The sequence below is a fragment of the Xenia sp. Carnegie-2017 genome, unplaced genomic scaffold (assembly GCF_021976095.1).
Source record: "Xenia sp. Carnegie-2017 unplaced genomic scaffold, XeniaSp_v1 HiC_scaffold_16, whole genome shotgun sequence".
NCBI classification, from domain to species: Eukaryota; Metazoa; Cnidaria; class Anthozoa; order Malacalcyonacea; family Xeniidae; genus Xenia; species Xenia sp. Carnegie-2017.
The window spans coordinates 10,368,492-10,390,916 of NW_025813469.1; the positions used below are offsets into that span (position 1 = coordinate 10,368,492).

The 22,425-nt window shown below is 34.0% G+C and overlaps 1 protein-coding gene across 1 annotated transcript; it reads left to right on the plus strand.

Moving 5' to 3' along the window:
* The first annotated feature begins 258 nt into the window (after positions 1-258).
* LOC124436034 (neuroendocrine convertase 1-like) lies at positions 259-20,494 on the plus strand. Its single transcript, XM_046985960.1, has 16 exons — positions 259-268; positions 670-764; positions 1,316-1,444; positions 1,695-1,753; positions 3,295-3,383; positions 3,525-3,703; positions 6,603-6,797; positions 6,942-7,048; positions 8,622-8,728; positions 12,607-12,729; positions 12,868-13,178; positions 13,268-13,490; positions 14,242-14,328; positions 17,035-17,088; positions 18,099-18,264; positions 19,088-20,494. The coding sequence occupies exons 1-10, from the start codon at positions 259-261 to the stop codon at positions 12,693-12,695; spliced, it is 1,059 nt and encodes a 352-aa protein (XP_046841916.1). The 3' UTR covers positions 12,696-12,729; positions 12,868-13,178; positions 13,268-13,490; positions 14,242-14,328; positions 17,035-17,088; positions 18,099-18,264; positions 19,088-20,494.
* The last annotated feature ends 1,931 nt before the right edge of the window (positions 20,495-22,425 follow it).

The window sequence follows — 22,425 nt, forward strand, 5'->3', positions numbered from 1 at the left end:
AGTAAGGAAAACATAAAATTTCCAAGGTGCCTCCCTCTCTCTCTTTCTTTAGGGGGAGAGAACTTCGGTAAATCTCAGCGGAAATAGAGCATTTCCTCCATTTTTTGGCGTCAGCCGACAAAGCCGTGATTGAGATAATAGCCGCTCCAGTTAATTATAGAACTCTATGAATTTGACCCATGATTTGACAATTAATTTTACATGATTATGATATTTCCTATAATAATTGCTTTGCACTTTTATAGTAAAAAATATAATATGGAATGTAGTAAATATTTCTAAAAAATTATTCAGATTTTTGTCAGATTTTTGGAAAATTTTTCAGGTTTAGTTGATTTCATTTTTTCTTAGAAATCCAATTTTTTTATCAAAGCTTTCCTTAACAAATTTCCTTTAAAGTGGAATTTCTGTTAACAGGAAATATGCAAAGTACTCGTGGTTGTGACTTGTGATTTTGACAAGTGACATGTAAAAGGAGGAAGCGACGCTGCGACAGACGAGGAGTTAGTGTTGCTAAGACGCGTGCGATGCTTAGCAGTTTTTGGTGTTTTTTCTGGGCCATCGTAGGGTTTTGGTTTTTATTTATTAGTAATTGACAAAATGTACAGACAAAGTGGAATTATCGTCAGTTTTACGGTGCTAGCTATTGGCTACTATAGCTTTGCTGAGAACAAGAAGAAGCAATTATCTTAAAGCGAAAGTCGTTGAATATTCTACGAATTTATGACGATAACAACAGTGAAATATTGAATCAAAAAACAAAGGTAACGATGAAAGTTGTAGAAAAAGAAATTTGGCTTTAATCATCTATTCCTTTTGATGTATTCTGGAATAATAATGCTGATTTTTTAATAGAATCTTATTTATATTTCATAAAAAAATTGCTGCTCTATATGCCCGGCTACGTATGATTTCAACTTTTGAAGTCTGACCCTAGTCTTATCCCTAACTTTACATTATTACTATATTCTATTACTTTAGTTTTCGAAACATGAAATTTTGAATCAATTTTGAGTGAGAAAATACCAATTGTACCCTGAAATAAAATAGAAATGAATGGAGATTCATTGGAAATGATCAGTTTTACAAGTATTTGCAAATTTGATTTTCCTTTTCACTTTTTTCCCATGTCTAATGCTTCTCTTTAAATTGATGCTTATCCTAAAAGCAAAAAAAGAAATAAGAGAACTGTACTATTTAATGATGCAAGATGGCCACAGCAAAAATATCTTGTATGATATCATTGTTATTGGCAACAGTGGTGATAAACTAGGATATTGCAGTAATATTGTAAAATTGTTTGATTATTATATAGAGTGGAGGTATTGTTGCTGATCATAGGGTGAAGGAAGTCTGGGAGAAAGGCTATACTGGTGATGGTGTTACTGTTGCTGTGGTTGATGGAGGACTAAGGTATACGCACATGGAGTTTGCAGGACGATATGTAAGTTATAAACTGCTATCACAGCCTCTCATAGGCTTTTTCATTTGTGTCAGACATTTATTGAAGATCTTTTGATATTAATAAATGGAAGGTGTTAGAATGTGTTAAACTATGTTATCCTTAGTAAATTGTTCTTGTTTCTATGTTGCAGTTGGAATGAGAATGAAACTAGTATTCAATGTCTTGTGATCATAATTAGCTGATGAAATAACTCAAACCTGTTTTTTAATATTTTAATCTTACACAACAGGATCCCTCATTAAGTCGTGACTATGTAGACAACGATCTCGAACCAAACAAAACAGATGAGTATGTATCACAAGTGATTTTTTATCAGAGAGCTGTTTTGCATAGCTCATACATATTAAATGTATAATACATAAATATAATTTTTATGCATCTGAGTAAGACTTTGTTCACAAAGCATGATTGTGGGAAGCCTTTATGTTTTACCCTTAATTGTTTAAATTGACAAACATTAAACGAAGGGTATAAATTGGACATTTGTCTTTCAAGATTGATACCTATGAATTCTTTCCTGCATTTTTTATGAGCTCTGTTTATGAATTTAAAAGGCAAGCCTAATTTTCACAATGCAGCATACTATAGCAAATCTCCCATACTATATCACCAATATTTAAATGAGAGAATCAAGGAAAACATCCTTAAAGTGCACACCTCAAGCATCAACCTTTGTAGGACCTAAGCAATGCCTAAACAAGCAGTGAGAAAGTGTAGTCTTAGATGCCTGATAAGTAGTAAGTTGTGTACCGACATGCATGCTTTTGTTTTGCAACATTTCCATTTCATGTTAGATCTAACTATATGTTATGTGGTCACTATTCTCCATGGTAAATATTTTCTCAAAAACCATGACCAGCTGACAATTTAAAGAAATATAGTATAAAGCAAATTCCAAAAAAGCAAGACATAGTGAAATATGCATCAAAACAGAAACTTTCTGAAGATGACTTTGAAATGAAGTCGAAAATTTCCAGTTCACTTCTTGTCTTGTTTTGATGCATATTTTGCAATCTCAAGATGTCGTACTTTTTCGGAATTTGCTTTATACAAATGTTCTCTCAGTTTAAGACAGTATTTTAAGCTTTTCATCTCAACAAAGTCTCTGTTCAAAATGCAGTATGAAAATTAGTGCTTCATTGTACAATATGGGGTTTGTCATGTTTGCCTTTGTCAAATAGTCTGACTGGGTGCTAGCCATTCACATGCCACTGTAGACATTATACTAACTGTGTTGGTATTATTATAAATATGGCAGTGCTGATACTATAGACTTATTATAGATATGGCAGTGTCGATACTATAGAATTATTATAGATGTGGCAGTGTTAATACTATAGATATATTATAGATATGGCAGTCTTGATACTATAGAATTAATATAGATATGGCAGTGTTGATACTATAGAATTATTATAGATATGGCAGTGTTGATACTATAGAATTATTATAGATATGGCAGTCTTGATACTATAGAATTATTATAGATATGGCAGTCTTGATACTATAGAATTATTATAGATATGGCAGTCTTGATATTGTAGAATTAGTATAGATATGATACTAAATGTGCTGTTGCTGTTGTAAACTGGTTATAACCAGTGACGTAGCAAGCTTGCCAGTTTGGTCCGGCTATGCAAATTTTGTTCTTTTCACTCATTGCAAAAACAATAGATTTCAATAGAAATAAATAACGATAACTTTTTGAAATTTACATTGCAAAACTAAGACTTGCCGTCTGGGTACGTCAACTGTGGTAGTGTTGTAGACATGGTACTAACTGTGCTTTGTTACTAAACATTGTTATAACCGTCGTGATATTTTTATAGACATGGTACAAACTGTGCTGGTGTTATCGCTGGAGCTGCCAACAATGGTATCTGTGGTGTTGGTATCGCTTACAACGCCAAGATTGCCGGTAAAATGCCACTACAAATTAAACGTATCACACCTGTATGAATTTTTGTGCGAGTCACGTGGTGAAATTTTTTTACTTTCTGGCTGGCTAACGTACGTAACAGGTCGTTTGTTTACAAAATTTTTCATTTTTGTTTTCAAGGAATTCAGTTAACATCGTCTGGTATTCCTGAAGACTCAGTTCTTGCTCGAGCAATATTTCCGTTTGATGGTCACGGAATTGATGTTTTTTCCTGCAGTTGGGGTCCACCTGACGTAGGCTTTAAAGTGCAGGGCCCAGGGCCTTTAACACGGCGTGCTTTCTTAAATGGCGTAATAAAGGTAACACTTACGTACAGGGTTTGGCTTGAGTGCAGTTTAGCGGACACCGGTAGACCATTTCCGTTGACCATAAACACTGTGGGCATGTATGACAGTGAATGGGGGGCCGGGCGGAGTATTAAAAATCAAAAAACACTGACAGCTACACAACTGTACAACAAAACATTCCATTTCACTCTTTACTAGCTTAAAATGAAATGATGTGATTGAGTGAAAAAGTAAAAACAACGTAATAAAATGTTAGCTTGAGAGCTGGAGATTGGGTTAGGGTTAATTTAGGGTTTCTAACTTTTGAGATAATTCTCAGTCATAAACTTATCTAACTTTGAATTTACCACTTTTTCACTTTGTGAGCCAGCGTTATTTTTGCCTTAAACTGCGCTTGTGTCAAGGGTTTTGTTGTTCTATAACTATTTGATGAATAGACGAGTGCCACTTTATCTCAACCATCTTTTACCTCCGAGACAATTTGACTAAGTGTAAGATTAAACACAATCCGAAGAACTACGTTGTGTTATAAACAAGATAAATTGAGAATTGCAATATTTCGGTTTTATTTCCACAAAATCGTCACCCTGGTAGAAATCTTAACTAAGATCTTAAAACTTAGGGTCTTAGTAAGATCTTATACGTCAGATTCTATGCAGGATCCTATTAGGATCTTTCATAAGATCTTACCTTAGGGTCTTATAAGATCTTACATGATCTTCCTTAAGATTACTACCAGGGCAGACAGAATGACATGTAGCTACCAGCTGGCTGTCAGTTATTCCCATTAAAAGCTACAAAGTGCCAAATTACATTAAGATGAAAGGTTATGGATAGTCGTATTTGGTAATTATACCAGAAGATAAACGATGTTTTGATTTATTTCCTTTATCCGAAAATTGTGGTTGGAACAAATAAATAAGACTCCTCACATTTAATTTCTGTTGTTGATGGCAAAGAATGTCACTAAACCGAATTAAGTGCTGGCTAAATGTGTGTATCTCGAACTGATTTACGTAAACCACGGCAAAATTCTAATACGCTCTTGAGAACACCGGACCCATTTTAAGGAAAGATCTTATTAAGTTACTCTTTAGACGAGTAATTAGAATGTGTACCACTTTGCCAAAGACCTGCAATCAATCATTCCTGCATGATTTTTATTGCACTTATGTTATTTTCAGAGGCGAAACTAGAACGTTAATTTGGGGGTAAATATTAATCGTGAAATTAACAACGGAAACAAAAGAAATCAGCATCAAGATCTTTGGGAATCCCTTATGCTAATTTTGTGTGAAAAGAATGTTTCAAACGCGTTGGATCTCCTCAAGCAGTCTTTCAAAATTGGGCAAATTTGAAAAAGACGTGTGCATTTTGACGCGAAGAAGATGTAGCGTCTTTTCCATGACTATATGTTAAAAATATTTCTTTAGTACATTAACTTGCTACATATAATTTTAACATATTATTGCGTTATTAATTAATAAATTAACACATTCAACCGACGTCATCGAGTAGACCTTGGAAAAAGACGAGGCTTCCCCTATAGTGTATTCTGTCGAAGTTCGTTGGCCAGTTGCTTGAAAAGATTACACACACCCCTAATAAACTTTTTAAGGACAACCTTCGTATTTTCTTTCAAGTTTTTATGATTACTTATAATATCAGTGTGGATGTAACAGAACGTCAAAAATAAGCAAGAATTAATTTAAACCCATATAGGACAAGGCTAGCCATAGACAAAGAATACAACACTATTATCTCGTCAAAATTTTCCTGTTTTTACACATCAAAATCTGCATTCTATTTATTGGACGAGTGAGTATCATACTCTTGAAAAAGCTTGATGACCAATTGCTGAAGACGAAAGTATTGTTTTAAAAAATTGTTTTCATTCAAAATGGCAATGAATTTATGTTTAAAATTTTTGAAATGAAATAGAATGTAAAGCACCGGAAAAGCATTGGAGATATTTATGATAGACAGCAAGCCTCGAAGCAAGCTGTAAACAAAGCCAACGGCAAAACCTTTTGATGTATTCTAAAATTTGGACAAATGCTGATTTATTAACTTCGAAATAAACCTTGCCAACGGGCAACGCAATGTTAATAGTTGTAGGACACGCACATGAAAATTTCTTTATCTATCATTAATAAGGTATCAAATTCACCAGACAAGCTAATTTGCATTTTATGCTTGAATACGATGCCACCTCGTGACTGTAAATGTGTCCAACTCTACCGAAACAAATTTTTACTTGCAAATGACATGGGCAGCGGCAGAACTTCCTCTTGCGATGGTAATTGTTAGTGTATCGTATACTTAACCTTTCTCTTGATACAATTTTTTGCTGTTTTGTAATCGCATTGTTTCCCTAGTACAAAGTTACGTGCTTTGGTATTGGCCCAAGGAAATATTTCGTATTAATTTAGAGGTGCGCAAGCAGAGAGTCAATTAGCAAATAAAACAAAAAACTTTGATTGCAAAATGACTTGACACATGGAATGATCTGAAACTGACAGAGATAGTGAATGGCTGTTTGATATATGAACATTTTGTTTGACGGCTTTTTATAGTGTTATGTAAAGATTCTCAACCTTGCATGGGAGCATGATGGCCATATTACCACAATAGTGTAAAAATTCATATGAAATTTCACAGATTGCTATATGTACCTCCCATTATTTTATCATGTAACGACCAATGAAATACACGGTGCGAAGCGACTTCCAACTCTAGCGTTTTATCTTTAGTAAGTTCTAGCGCAATCGGCTTTTAATGTTCTAAAAAGTTGATTTGATTGGTGAGCACAGAGAATTTTTAAAACTGTGAATGTAAATGTATAATATGCGATTTATAAAATTTAACATACGTAAAAAAATGTAAACATACTAACTTTTCCTACATATAGGGACGAAATGGTCGCCGATCGCTGTATGTTTTCTCAGCTGGAAATGGAGTTTTCTTTGGCGACAACTGTGCTTTTAATGGTTTTGTAAACAATATTCACACAATTGGTGTTGCTGCTCTGGACAAAAACGGAAAACCAATACTCAGTTCTGAGCCATGTAGTGCTGTTATGACGGCTGCTTTCGCCGATAATCTGGTAGGTTTTTTATCTTGTCACAAATGATGTGCCGCATATTACTCAAGCTCTGTCCTTTTTTCATTTTCCAATTTTTACGGCTTCTGATTGGTTATGCATGGATATGTGTTATAAATGTGTGCACTATAAGCTTCTTATTCTAAGGAAACTGCATCCGCTTCAAATGACCAAGCATGCTCTTCATCTTTTGGTCAAACATCTGGTGCAGCGGCTGTGGTCTCTGAAATAATAGCTCTTGGTCTGCAAGCTAGGTATACTTTGACCCAGATTTTTGTAGATATATTCATGTTTTGAAACGGGCTTTTTTATAGTTATGTTTTGGAAGAAACTTGGCCCTGTTTCAAACGTCGAACTTTAAATTACGGTGGCTCACAAGGGCCACCACACAAAATAAAAATATTAATACACACACAAAATAAAAATACACACACAAAATACATTATACACACACAAAATAAAAATACACACAAAATACATTATACACACACAAAATAAAAATACACACACAAAATACATTATACACACACAAAATAAAATACACACACAATACATTATACACACAAAATAAAAAAATACACACAAAATACATTATACACACAAAATAAAAATACACACAAAATACATTATACACACACAAATAAAAATACACACACAAAATACATTATACACACACAAAATAAAAATACACACACAAAATACATTATACACACACAAAATAAAAATACACAAGCAAAATAAAAATACACACACAAAATATGATTGCGGGCGCTTGCAGTGTCGGCTTACTCGGAATTGCTCGTAATTGATCGCTTTTGTTTTCAAAGTTCTAATGGTTCCAACTTCCAGAGTACATAACAAAATGCACTAATTTCACTGTGATCAATTATTTCAAAGTTGCTTACGATATTGCTCCCCGTATTCTGGTTAAAATTAAGGTTAATGTGTTGTCCTTTGAAAGGACATTATTGCTCTAGCCTGTCCTGTACCAGTTATAAACAGCTTTGGGGTACTTGAAGTTGAAGTTAACGGACTTGCAGAGCTCGAAGGGCAACTGCTTGAAGAGACGCTACTCGTCATTGACACTTCAGAACATTTTGGCAAAGAAGTTAATCTTCCCAAACGCACACCGCATTTGTGACAAAAAGAAGCTTCGTCAAGTGATTGTGCACCACAGTTGGCACAAAACATAATTATGCCAGGATTATGCAAGAGCTTGCTTTCGAATGTTTCGCAGTTGAAACAGTTAAATACGACGACAAGTCGACCACATGTTAAAATCACTATTAGTGAATTACACATATCTGATTACAAACTGATAATATGATAGTCAGACCATCCGACACTGCAAGCGCCCGCAATCATATTTTGTGTGTGTATTTTTATTTTGTGTGTGTATAATGTATTTTGTGTGTGTATTTTTAGTTTGTGTGTGTAATTTTATTTTGTGTGTGTATAATGTATTTTGTGTGTGTATTTTTATTTTGTGTGTGTGTATTTTTATTTTTTGTGTGTATTAATATTTTTATTTTGTGTGGTGGCCCTTGTGAGCCACCGTATTAAATACACCGAACGCATTAAAGACAAAAGAAAATGGGATGAACTTCCTTATTATCTTTTGTTTTAAATGTGTTTGATTCATATAAAGTTCGACGTTTGAACTAGGCTTTAGTTATTTAGCTGCCCTTTCGAAAGATCCTATCATTGGGGTGGCTGCTTGGATTAGCCTTAACTTTACTGCAACATGCACCAAAAAAATATGTTGCATTTATAATATAGCGTATGACCATCCCAATTTGAACAAAACTTTTCATTTCACTTCTTTAGAAAATCACTTACATGGCGTGCTGTGCATCATCTCATAAGGAAATCAAGCAGAATGGACGTCATTGATAAATCTGTTGTACCAATTTTAAATAAAGCTGGTTTTCAAGGTACCGTTACTTTTCACTAAGATTTTACAAAAGATTCTGCCTTTTTGTACGTGCTAATAGTCTGCAAGCGTAGGGGTGTTTTCTATTGGCAAGCTTACCTTCCATACAAAAGTAATGATCGTATTTAAGTGTTGAAAGTGCATTTTGCCTTGGTAAATATATCTTAATGATTGCTGATGACTATGATAAAATTGCTCGACAAGTCATGTCGAATGATCTGATTACTTCAGTATGTTCTTGCTGAAAATAATCTTAATTTGTTGTAAACAAACGCAATTTATGATTTTATACTATTCGTGTTGGAAACTACGTCACTTAATTGTGTTGTTTAACGTCATGTAAAGATTCGGGCTATGTCAAAAATATAAATCAAATCTTTCAAAATGTCGAGCATTGTGTGATTTGGAAATTGAACTTCTGTTGATAATAGACCATTAAGTAACATAGAAATTGAACATCTATGGATAGTAGAACATTATATAATTTTGAAATGAAACATCCATGTACCATTTTGTAACTTAAGAAAGAAACATTTACACATAGTGTGTAACTAACGGATGGGTTACGTTAACCTGTAGTAATCTATATAGCGTTATAAAAAGATGAGTGATACTTCATATATAGTTGAGCATTTTGTTACACAACAGATTTTTTTGTTACATAGAAAAGTATTATTGCTTTAAATAGAGCAAATACCATGTTGAATTGTCAAATACTAACGTAATAGTTCTTAAAAGAACTGTGTAAAACCAGAACACTAATCCAAAAATTCTAAAAAGAAATGTTTTTAAAGATAAAAGACACTATGCATTTTGGCAGACTACTCATGAGATGTCAACGTCTGCTAAACGAGAGCTTTGAAATTATGCGATATTTATAATATGACCAAAATTCAACGTCGTCTCCGAATTGAGAGATGACTCTTAAAACAGAGATAAATTGAAAACATAATACTTTTGTCTGCTAGTCAACTTAATTAATACAGTCTCCACGACGCGTAATTGAAATAACGAGCGACATTTTTAGCAACTCTAAAATCATGATCAGAATATGAATTTGCACTGTGAGTGCTGCTCAAAAGATGTTTTCCGATTGCTGAATCGCATAACGCTAAATTGTCACTCTTACAATCACGTTTTGGTTGTAGTCTTAAAAGAACTGTTTCATTTCTGATAGAAGCTGGTACATGCATGTTGCTTTGCTCTATCATTCAGCCTTTGAGAAGTTCTTTCTACACAGCGAGCTTCACATTCACATTTGCACTCGTAAGCTACATTGCTTCACATAAGCACAGGCAGAAACTCTTTTTGGGTGGGTTTGAACAGTTTTTTTCGAAAATATAAAGACAACGTTGCCGGCAATAAACAAACTCTCAGTATTATTTTCAATTCTAAAAAACAGTTCTTTTAGAATTATAGCTTAGTGTTCTTGTTTTAGTGTTCGAATGCTATGTCGTAAACAGTTTTTTAAGAATTATTACGTAAGTATTTGACCATTCACCATGGTATTTGCTGTTCTTAAAGCAATTCTTAAATTTGTAACCCCGACAAAGTCTCTATTTTATTATTTAAGAAAAATAGTATCTGTGACTGTCAGTATAGTATTGCATAACATGGAAATAGGACGTCTATATATAATGAAGTATTGAATGACAATGAAATTGAAAATATATATCTATAAGTAGTACAGTTTTTTGTAACCTGGATAGACTTACAGGAGCGCTCAGTAAGTTATTGGACACCAGCTCTTTACGAATTCATACTGCCTGCTGAAAGTTGTAGAATGGCAACAGCAACGTATTTTAGTACAGAATTTTAAGTGATAAGTTTGTGCGCTGATAAATCTCGGCTACCTGGTTTTGTTTGAAAGAAATATTATTGGGGTTTATGGTCTGCAAAATCGATAGTCCCTTTGCCGAATAGGGATGCAATCCCATACACCCAATTTCGATAATTTATAAAATGTTTGGTGGACAGTTGAACAAGCAATTTAAACATATCTTTACGCTTTACGCTTATGATTTGTTAAAGAAAACTGAACGCATTTGCTACAACTATCCCACTGTTACTGATTATTAAATACTTTAAAGTCGATTCCCGATCGTATTGAAGTCGTTCATGCTACAGGACGGCATACCAAGAAGCAGCTACTCATTACATCTGAAAAGAGTTGTTGTATGTCATGCTATTTACAACTTAGTAATTTGCACAAATGCACACGGCTATCGTAAATAGCTCATAAATGGTGTTGTAGAGCGTATTCCAATGAATACGACGGAAAAGTGTCATGTCAACTTTTCTATACTACAAATAGTTGTTGTGATCAGTTCAAATCCCAAGGCAAAATGTTTTCGAAATACTAAGTGTTCGATTACTTTTGAGCTCACATGTACAATCTGACTGCAACGTAGTCTATAATGTCTGAATGTATGACTAATTGACATATCTAATAATATACCTTGAGATATTTCTGCACTGTGATTGCTTTATTGCAATGCAGTTTAACTGTAATTGTACTGTAAAATGTGTAATTGCACTGTAAAAAATCAGTAATTGCACTGTAGAAAAGCTGTAATTGTTCTGTGGAAAAGCTGTAATTGCACTGTAGAAAAGCTGTAATTGTTCTGTAGAAAAGCTGTAATTGCACTGTACAAAGCTGTAATTTTTCTGTAGAAAAGCTGTAATTGTTCTATGGAAAAGCTGTAATTGTTCTGTTGAAAAGCTGTAATGGTTCTGTGGAAAATCAGTAATTGCACTGTAGAAAAGCTGTAATTTTTCTGTAGAAAAGCTGTAATTGTTCTGTGGAAAAGCTGTAATTGTTCTGTTGAAAAGCTGTAATTGTTCTGTGGAAAATCAGTGATTGCACTGTAGAAAAGCTGTAATTTTTCTGTATAAAAGCTGTAATTGTTCTGTTGAAAAGCTGTAATTGTTCTGTGGAAAATCAGTAATTGCACTGTAGAAAAGCTGTAATTGTTCTGTGGAAAAGCTGTAATTGCACTGTAGAAAAGCTGTAATTGTTCTGTAAAAAGCTGTAATTGCACAGTGGAAAAGCTGTAATTGAACTGATGAAAAGCTGTAATTGCACTTTAGAAAAGCTGTAATTGTTCTGTAGAAAAGTTGTAATTGTTCTGTAGAAAAGCTGTAATTGCACTGTAAAAAAGCTGTAATTGCACAGTGGAAAAGCTGTAATTGAACTGTGGAAATGCTGTAATTGAACTGATGAAAAGCTGTAATTGCACTTTAGAAAAGCTGTAATTGTTCTGTAGAAAACCTGTAATTGCACTGTAGAAAAGCTGTAATTGTTCTGTGGAAAAGCTGTAATTGAACTGAAGAAAAGCTGTAATTGCGCTTTAGAAAACCTCAATTTTTCTGTGGAAAGTGTAATTGCGCTGTAAACTTTTAACCTGATTGTCTGATAAGCAATAAAAGTCAAAAAAACTTTTAAAAAAAAACATGCATGGCGGCAGTTTCAAGAAAACAAAGTTTCCACAATTGCAATCGTTTGAAATTCAAGAACTACAAAATAATACAAAGACTAAAAACAAAACAGCATGTACTGTTATTAGGGTGAATGTTTTTATTGTTAGGCCGCAGAACGAGGCTTTTCTGAAGCTATAGAGAGTAACGAAGCGACACAGAGTTGGGCGGCACAGTCAAGAAATATCTCTAAGTATATTTTTTTTAAGTAATAGTATAGTTTCTCGTGCAATTAAGGCTAAAGATTTAATCGTGAGTTTTTTAAAGACTGCAAATAGCTCCTTCGGTCTCCGCGCTATTTTTCTTTAGTTTTTACTCGTGCATGTTTTTCCATAATGACACTCGTAACTATACAATTACCTTTACTAAAAGATTTTTATGAGGAGCAATTTATCTTCACAGTGAATAATCAAGTCGGCTTCGGATTGTTGATGCTTCGATGTTTGCAAACAACGCTGAGAAATTCAACCATTCTCTGCCACCTCAATTAATGTGTGAGGTTGATGTTGAGAGGCAACCATTGAGGTAATTGTTTTGAATTAGTGCTCTTTAAACCAGATATTTGAAGCTATGGGCGTGAAATATTATTGAATTTTTATTCTACATTTCCACGCAGAGACGCAGAAAAAAGAGTTTCTTAAGTATTTTTCTAATCATTTTTAGAGCTGATTCAACCACATTCAACATCCTTTTTGATGGAACTAAATGTAATAATGGAATTATATATCATCTGGAGCATGTTGTTGCTACCTTTAATTTGGAATATTTTAAACTTGGTGTCCTTGGTGCTTACATTACGTCACCTAAAGGTACTAGGTCAAAGGTTATTGGTCACCGTGTTTTAGACGCTTTAGCTGGATACAAACGATACGAGAATTTGACGACCCTCACTGTCCATTTTTGGGGCGAGTCTTCATTAGGGGAGTGGCGAGTTGTTTTCAAAAATTATCTTCCTTCCCAGGGTACCGGGCCCGGTAAGTTGCATGTGATTTTTTCATTGGTTAAACAATACTACAGTAAACTGTTGTTAAAGAAATAAAAGATGTTTACTGTGTTTGTACAGGCTTATGCAAACCTAGGTTACCTTTGGTAGAACTCGAGAGCAGATCAGTGCAAGCCCGAGGTGGAAGGTTGAAGGTTGCACCTGCTTTATTTCTATTATGAAATAAGAATAAAGCTAAACAGACAAATTTCAAAGGACAAGTCTTAATTTTGCTTTAAAAGATCATTGTCTGCCACAATGCAACGCGCACTCAAATGATCTTAGCTGCAATTTTCTTGCTTGAGTAAGTAGACAAACTTTGTATCAGTCTGTATTCTTTAGATATTCTATGCATTTTTTGTGTATGTATAAAAATTTGTGGCGTTTTTTTTACGAGCTGGCCAGTGATTTTTTTCATAAAGAGATCTGTTTGGGTAATTAAATAATCATTCAAAACTATGGCAAGCTTAGTGGTTGAAAACATGCCTTAAATAGTATGAACAAAACTTGGTATGTTGATAAACTTCGTACAGCTTGTCGAAGTTGAACGAGGAGTCTATGAGAAAGATTATCGTGTGATGGAATGAATTATCATATTTAGCACGAATGTAAACAAACTACTGCGCGTTGCATTGTGGTTGATAATGGTTTTGCAAAATGTATTCATGATTAATTTGCAAATTCTTTTTGATTGATTGATTGCTTGATTGACTTGATTGGTTGAGGTCAGGTCGTTTTGCACAGGCTAATGCAAACACGGCTCTAGGGCAATCACCGCAAAAGTATTAACATGTTTTTTTTTATAAATATATTTTGGACATATTGTTTAGCACTTGCAGTTAACTGTTACAAAACAATTTGCTGTTTTAATAATTTGCTGTAATTAGTATTGCGATGAAGTGTTTGTTATGGCTATTCACGTAGGCGTCAGATGGCAATACATTTTTGTATTCAAATTGTTGTAACACGTTACTGTTAAATCACTGTAGTGAAACGACTCATGGTAGTAGACACTGAATGTTTTACCAAAAATAATCAAAATGTGTTACTTTCAGGTACTCTCTTTGGATTTCGCTTAACTTTGTATGGCACAGCAACACCTCCTTTCAACTCAACATCAACAACAGTAAAGGAAACTTCTCGTAAGTCGTATCTTATGTTTTTAGATGTTGTCCATAAACATTGCACCTTTTCTTTTCAGGGAATTGAAGTGGCTTTTTTGATCGAGTCAACTAACTCTTCTTTTGCTCAACTTAAAAATATAAAATATGCTGTAAAGGCTGTTGAGTCAAAGGAAGTCTAGATGTCTTAAACTAACTCGTAAATATGAGTTAAATCAACTCCGTGCCATATTTTAAGTTTTTTGGAGTTATTTTATCTGTAATTGTTTGGATTGTACTTTCGTGAAATATTTGGATTGCCTTCCATCCTTACACTCACAAACTCGTAAATTGTTTTCAATGGATACCATATATTCCTTATATGAGTTTAACCAAGTTTAATTTAATGATTTTAAACATTCCGATTTTGCACTTTATCTCGCATCGTAGTTCAGACATATGTTCTGTTATTGCTTACATTGCTTGTCTATTCCGTCATTGTTGACATTGTGACAAAGTCGCTTCACGTAGCTCGCGCCTTCTTGTACCATTGCACGCCGGCTTAACTCTACATCGGTTGCTTAAAAATTGGCAATGCAAAAATTTCCCCTGTGAAATGAAAATAAAAAAGAATGCACTTCCCACCAGAGACACTTTAGTGGGGAAAAAATCTTCTGAACGGCAAAAATAGTCTTGTCTGACGGAAAATTTTGAGTGATTTTAGATTCAAGCCAGCGGCATTGTGGACGGCGTTCAGGATGAATTGTCCAATAGTCTGCCTGATGGTGCGTCACACGTAATACCTTAAGTGATGAATCTCTTATTTTCTAAAAAATGATGCAGTCTGATGTGTGGAGGTTGAACTCACGGGTTACAAAAATTGAAACTAATACCGCAAAAATAATACGTTTGCGGCAACACATGACTATTGTAAACGAGAGGCGCTCTCTAGCGAATGAGCTCGAAGCCTTAGAGGATAAAGGTATTTTTCCATCTAAAGCTGATACTGCTTACCAAGCATATTGTAGAACTGTGAATCGTCTAATAGTATATAGATTTCAGATGATGTAGCTACCTTGTAGTCAAATCTGGTTGCTGAGCTTACTGTTCACTGCAGTTAAAAACGATTTAGTTACGATGTTATGCAAACGTAGAGCTTAAAACATGTTGATAAGAAATTGCTAGGCAAGATTGCTTCAATTCAACGTCCTGATACTTTTTCAGGTCGTATTGTACCTCTTGTACACTTTTGTCTAACCTTGCCAAATTTGTCCAATGAAGTAACTTTCACACAGCGAATATTCAGAAAAAGCAGGATGTGATAAATATTCGAGCCAAATGATAAATATTTGATGCCAAACTATGATAAATATTCGAGCCAAATAATAACTTTAAAAGCCGGACCTATTTATCAGGGAGTTTTACGGTACATAGTTTGTGAGAGCAGTACTCTTATCTTTTAAAAATGGCTCTATATTCTTTACACCTGCTCACATTGTATTATAGAAATTCTTATACTTTTTTTATGTATGTTAATTCGGATAAAAAGCATGTGATCCAAGCCCATCAAATATGGTCGAGTTCAATGCGATTTTCCTGTAATTTTTTCTTTAAGCGATTTACTCAAGAATCGTGAGACTAACAAAAAAAAAACACCAAAATAAGTCGCATTGTTACAGAGTTATCATTTATATTTCAAATCTAGATTTACACAACAGAGAAAATTTCCAATAAAATATCTACAAAAGGTTATATTTCCAGCCATCTGCATGTTTCTAAAATGTTTATATTAGCATATTATAATAACTAGATAAGCAGGAGTCTTTTTCAAGCAAGAAAACGAAGAGGAATGTGTCGTCGACCATATAAATCTATAGTTCGTAAACAAAACGTGTTTCACTTATGACGTCATAACTTATTAACATGGCCACTTGAAAAGTTCACACATTAGGTCCGTATTCAGCGGTAAACTTAACTAACTTCTACTCAACAGAAAATGCTTATTCATATATCAAATTGCTTCTAAAACTGTGGATTTTCATCAAATCGGAAAAAAGAGGGGGGCAAAATTCGTTTCATAAACACTTTAATGGTAGACGTACCAACAAATATCTCATGTGGTAAATCCGGGAACCTTAGCGACGTTTAAGTTCCTAATGATAAATATGAATGGGCTCTTTTTGAAACATTCTCTGCAAACTATTTATGTTAAGAGTAGCTGATTGATGTTGGAATTCTGACGTAAAGGTAGCACTAATATGACGTTAGTGTGATGAGTTGTACCTCTTCTATAGACACAGTTTCTTTTTCCTTTTCAATATTTTGCCAAACTGCAACAGTAAGTGTCCCTCGTCAAAAACCTTGTGACAGGTTTCTTTGTTTCCATTCTTTGTATTGCTGAGTCAGTTTCATTTCGAACTACTGTATCATAGGATGCACAGTGTCCAAATTTGTGCAATAGATTACATATTAAATGAAGATATGATCTTCGGGAGTCACCTGATTTTTTCAGGTCCTGAGACGATTGCTTAAATTGTCCAGCAAAGTGCGAAGATCATATCTTCATTAAATTTCAAACACCGCACTGCATAAAATATTCAGATTACATATTGTTGTTGAGTCAGTTTAGTGTTTTAAAGTGAGACCCGGAGCAACAGACTTTGGTGATTGTATCCGTCCATGTGAAAGCAAGTAAATTATAAATTCTGCCCAATCAAATTGACATAAGTTGAGCTCTTTCCTTTTCAGCTACTTCCACGAAGATGCCAGATGGTGGAACTTTTTCCTCGCTTAATAAACAAGGTTGTCTGTGTATCTTTTGTTGCACGAATATTATGATATAAATACTATTCACTGTCAGCTTGCTGAAATGTCAATTCTTGATATCTAGAGTTACCAAGGACGCCGTTTTTTCAGGATATGTACACAAAGTACACCAGTAACCAAAAACCATTTCCAACCGACATTTTAAAAAAGCAAAGCAACAAATAAAGTCCGGAAAACAAGTCATCTTTCAAAACCACATCCTAAAGTCGAAAATTAACAGTTTTTTTGCGTCTTGTATTTATACATATTTTGTTATCTCAAGTAGACTTGTTTTTTCATGGCAGTCATATTCTAAGTAAAAGGTTGCTAAGCGACATTTTTTGAATTGTAATCGGCTGTTTCATTTGTTCCCAAGAGTTTTTTAAAAAGACAAGTAGAATTGGCAGCCATAATAAAATGCGGAGTTGGCATAGTTGAGTGTCTATTAAAGAGCATATACCTAATTATTGCTCAACTGTGACGATCGTGAATTTTCCGAAGTCAAACAGATAGACGTGAACGCAGAAACATCACACCACAGATGCCGCAAAGAAAGCATTTTTTAACGTTTTGTTGATCCTGCTGATGATCTGTTGTAGCCATGCAGTGACATGAAGACCCGTTTTACACCTTGATAAAAACGTGTCTCATAAAACAAAACAAGTTGTTTGTTGAATCTAAAACTTACTCTATACCTTTGCATTGAGAGGCCTTATTCAGTTATTCCATTCTTTTGGGAGACAATGGCCTACGTGTCAATGCAGTAAACTTCCTTGCATGCGTTTCGTAAAAATACTGTTTATTTTTGCAGCAAACTATAGTTCTAACCCTAAATGCATAAATCTGTGTGTTTCGTTGTTTAAGACAATGTGTATTTTTATGAATGTAAAAAGCCAACAGTCGTGTGAAAAACTTTGCTGTACGAATAAGTCTTACAAAGTTGTATATAATTCCCCCAAATTCGCGGAAGCCTTTTTGTATTGTATCTACATGATTTATGTTTTTAGTTTCAACTGGAGCTGTCGTGGTGTTGTCTTGGCAGGTGTCTTCGTGTTTTGTTTGCTCGTTGCTTTGAGTCTTTACTGCATAAAGCGTATTTATTCAAGAGAGAGCAATCCTGTTGACATCGGCATGGAAAGTACGCATGTACATGTGGAAAGGCTGTCAATGAAAGTACGTATACAAAATACAGTTAAAGATGCTTCCCACGACTATAATAATGAAAAATGTTTTCACATTCATTTTGAGTATGGTGAATATTTATTTTATAAATGAACGACGTTTGTGTAATATAGGTGTAGTTTAAAAAGCATTTGAAGAAAAAGTGATTATTTTATGGACCTTATACCGTTCTCAGTTTGTTTAGTGGTTGATTGATGGTTTATTGAACGTGAATTGCAGTCTAAAAAAAGTCTTTACAAAATTGCTCACGGCCTAAAATAAGAAACCAATTAAAATTATCATGTACAAGTGAGCTTCAGATTTTACACTCCTAACATTTGCAGAATCTTTCCAGTATTTTATCGCAAATGCTTTATTTAGTTCGTCTTCACGACCACGTTGTAATTGTTTCACGTAAAGAAATTTTGAAATGCTGGACCTTGACACTGTAGTTGATTTCGATGTTTGTCTACTTGTTGATTTTGAAAGGACCATAAAACTTCCTTTGCTGTTTTATTTTGATCATGTTGAATATTAGTATGATTATTTGTTGAGTTACAAAAATGCCGGATGTTTTTAATGTATTGTTTTTAAGTGTTTAGAATAGTGTATTGCCATTGAGTGAATGTAGTGGATGGTTGAGTGACGTTAAGACCAATTTCGGAATACCTCAGGTAGACGTTACCTAGGGTTCCTGATATTGGTATTTCTAACTATTTGCGTGTGTATTGGTGGACAATGGGATCGGATATCCAGGTTTTTGAAAGGGTTGCGATCGTGAAATGCCATAGTTTAGGAAAAACGTATCGAGTATTGAGAGCAATTTTGTTTTTAGGTTATATTCTCGGATGTCACTATCAACCACCAGCTTAGTAAGAATGGACCTCAATTCGTTTTGGTGCTTATTGTTTGACATTTCAAAGTCAATGTATCAACTCGAATTACCATACTAGACCAGTTGCAGCAAAGTTGAAAGCGATTGAAAAGATTTTTGGTTTTCTGACTTCTTGCTGGTTATTACTGCTGCATTGTCGATGAATTGAAACCAATGGATTGAATTGAGAAGATTATACGAAAAACCGAATTGACCATATTCATCGGATTTTTCGTGATGAATAAATGTGTTAGTAATTACATTAGGATTTTTGATTTAATTATTCGCACATTTACAACTGCAAATATCGCTAAGAAAAGGCCAGCAACGACATCAATAGGGTTTCAGTTTAAGATAGAAGGTACAATCTGGTGAAGACAAGTAAGCCCATTTTGTGAAGTTTTTCCTTGTTGGCAAAGAATTGTTAATGTAGCGAACAGAAAAGTTGAAAATATTTTTTGACAATCTTGACTGGCACGACGACCATACTTTATTTGTTTGACGCAAAGAAAATTTTGCGATACTTGAAAAGAAATCAAAAACAAATCTTAGTTGAATCACAACCAAAAAGTAATTACTAATGACGTAATGAAGATAAGGAATAATGACTTTAACTACCAAAATCTGAACATGCTAAGATTATAGAGATAATTCTTTTGCAGTATTTTTGATGTTTCTTCTCCATGCCAGTTTTATCGAACATATCTAAGAAACTAGAGCACTCATTGGCAAAGACACCTATAATGTATTTTTAAAGCGATTGATTAGTTTAACATGTCTGAAACGATGACTCTGCTCTTTTATTAAATGTTTGTATTTTTCTTCTTTCCGCTTAACTTTGCTGTAAAGATTAGTTTCGAAACCAATAGGAAGTTCAATGACATAAAGAAAACTGTCCAGATTTGTGAAAGTAAAGAAATTGCCCATGAAAAGATGCCTCCATTACCTCATCCATTGATTAGAATGGCAACCGTTTGATGAAGAGATCAAGTTGTTATTTTTGGAGGTCGAAAGAGGACAGAGAAGCATAAAAGTGTTTTCATGTATGACAGTAGGACAGCTAAGATCACAGTCTTACCATCATGTTGGAAAAGTGATCCTTATGTTGTGCATGGGATTCAATTGTTGTCATGGGAGATCTTATCTATAAATATGAAGAACTCAAATCAATGGAGTGCATTATAATGGGTAACAATTGGCCATGGGCATATCTTCCTTCAATGAGTGAACCACGATATGGAGCCAATGCACACGTTTTGCCCATCAGGCTGAATTAAGTCTAAATTAGAAAGAAACGCCAACATACATATTATGTGTAGCTATTGTTGATTTGGAAAAATGTCAAGTAAAATTTTATGTTTTATTTCATTTTTTGCTTTAATACTCAGCTATTCAAACTGCCATTAGATTTTGCATATAAAATATTTTTGTCTGTCAAATATAAAGTGTTCCTGTCAGCAAAACGTTTTATTCGCGATATCAAATGTAAGTGTGACATCTAACATATTAGTGAAAAAAACTTGTTAGTTTGCTCAAATCGTTCCGTTATTATGGTGGTTTGAAGTTGGCAAAAATGCCCTCTGATACACCTTGTCCGTCGTCCGAAAGGTCTGGAACAACATACTTCGTGACGTCATGCAAGGTACTTATCAATACAAAATATGTACGCCAACTACATTGGATGACCTCAAAATTTTGCTGGATGCAGACTCCACAAAATGGAAGCTTGGCTCAAATAAAATAATTTTCTTTAAAGTAATATATTGTGATAACAACAAGTGTTTCAGGCTCAACATGACTTCGGTCTGACCAATTCTTGATATCATGCTCAACCTCGTGCAATGATTGCTTAGTAGTTGTTACCGTCGTCACTATATATAAGGGCTTATTTATATGACCTCGCGGTCAAGATGCATGATGTCAATGATTATCTCTTTAAACATGGTGTCGACAGAGAAAAGGTGCTGACAGGAACAAATGTAGTGTTAAACTTAACCTTATTATGTTGTTTAAGTTTGATTTCGGTCAATACCTTTTCCGAATAAATATGAAACGAGTTTCGCGGCTAGGAGAGTACAAACAATCTGTTCCACGTAACAGTGATCATATAGCTAAGTAACCCTATAGACTAAAGACAGCAACAGTCTGCAGATGAGGTTAGAACAACATCAAGACAACAAGTCGAAACATCACTACTGACTATACTGTATTGTCAAGTCCTCCATTTCCGAAGTTAATTTACCTTGTCAGAAAAACATTAAATGGTATAGTTCTCTACGTATTTAAGCCTCAGTTTGAGTCGTAAAAAGTTTGTTTTCGTACTAGAAATGACGACAATATAAGACAACAGAAGTAAAAAGCCCGTGTCTTGTGTTTTGAAATCAATTATATCCAACAAACTAGCTAATAGCTAAGTTTCTTCATGGTAGAGTTTTTTTTTATAATAATACGGAGAAGACTGGCTAGGACACGTAAAACCAGTTGCACATTGAACATAAAAGATATAGGCTTATAATTTGCGCTTTGATAATTCTGTCTCATGTCACCAAAAAACCATTCGATGCTTTCTTATGATAAATCAAAATCATTATGTATTCCACGAGTTAATCACAAGCTTGTAACGAGGAAAATTTACAGGGTGTATGTATAAAAATAGAAGAAATAAATTTATTTTCATATTTTAATAAATTCGACGTAAATCACTATGGTAAGCCTAAGGATGTGTAAAAATTGTCAGAGTACGTGCGTTGACAATTTGAATTTTATTCTTGATATTGATAGTGCTAGTTATTTCTCGAAATTTTTATTTTCTCTATTGTCGCAGAATTTTAATAAACCTGTTGCAATCTTTGGTTATAATTGTTAAAACATAAGACTACAAATTACTCTTTTCCAAAATTCTTCTTATTTTTAAAGTTACTTCTTAAAATTCTTCGTTTTGCCTCACTTTTAGCTAAAATATGTAGCTAAAATATGTAGCTAAATGTTAACAGAGATTTATCTCGATAAAAATGCCGCAATTCGGCGCCGTGCCTGGTATACATTAATGACAAATAAGACAATTTGCGCAAAAGCTGCTGTTTCAAAATGATGAGCATACATCCAAATAAAATGGATGTTTTGATATTTCTTCTATAAACAGTATATACATGCATCTTTATTCATACATAATATGTGATACATAATGTGTTGGATGAGCAATATTAAATAATTCCCAAGAAAGCGTAAACGCAATTTAAATTAAATAAATTATTTGCTTGAAATTTGCAATGAACAGCAGTCGCAATTTGTAAGTATTG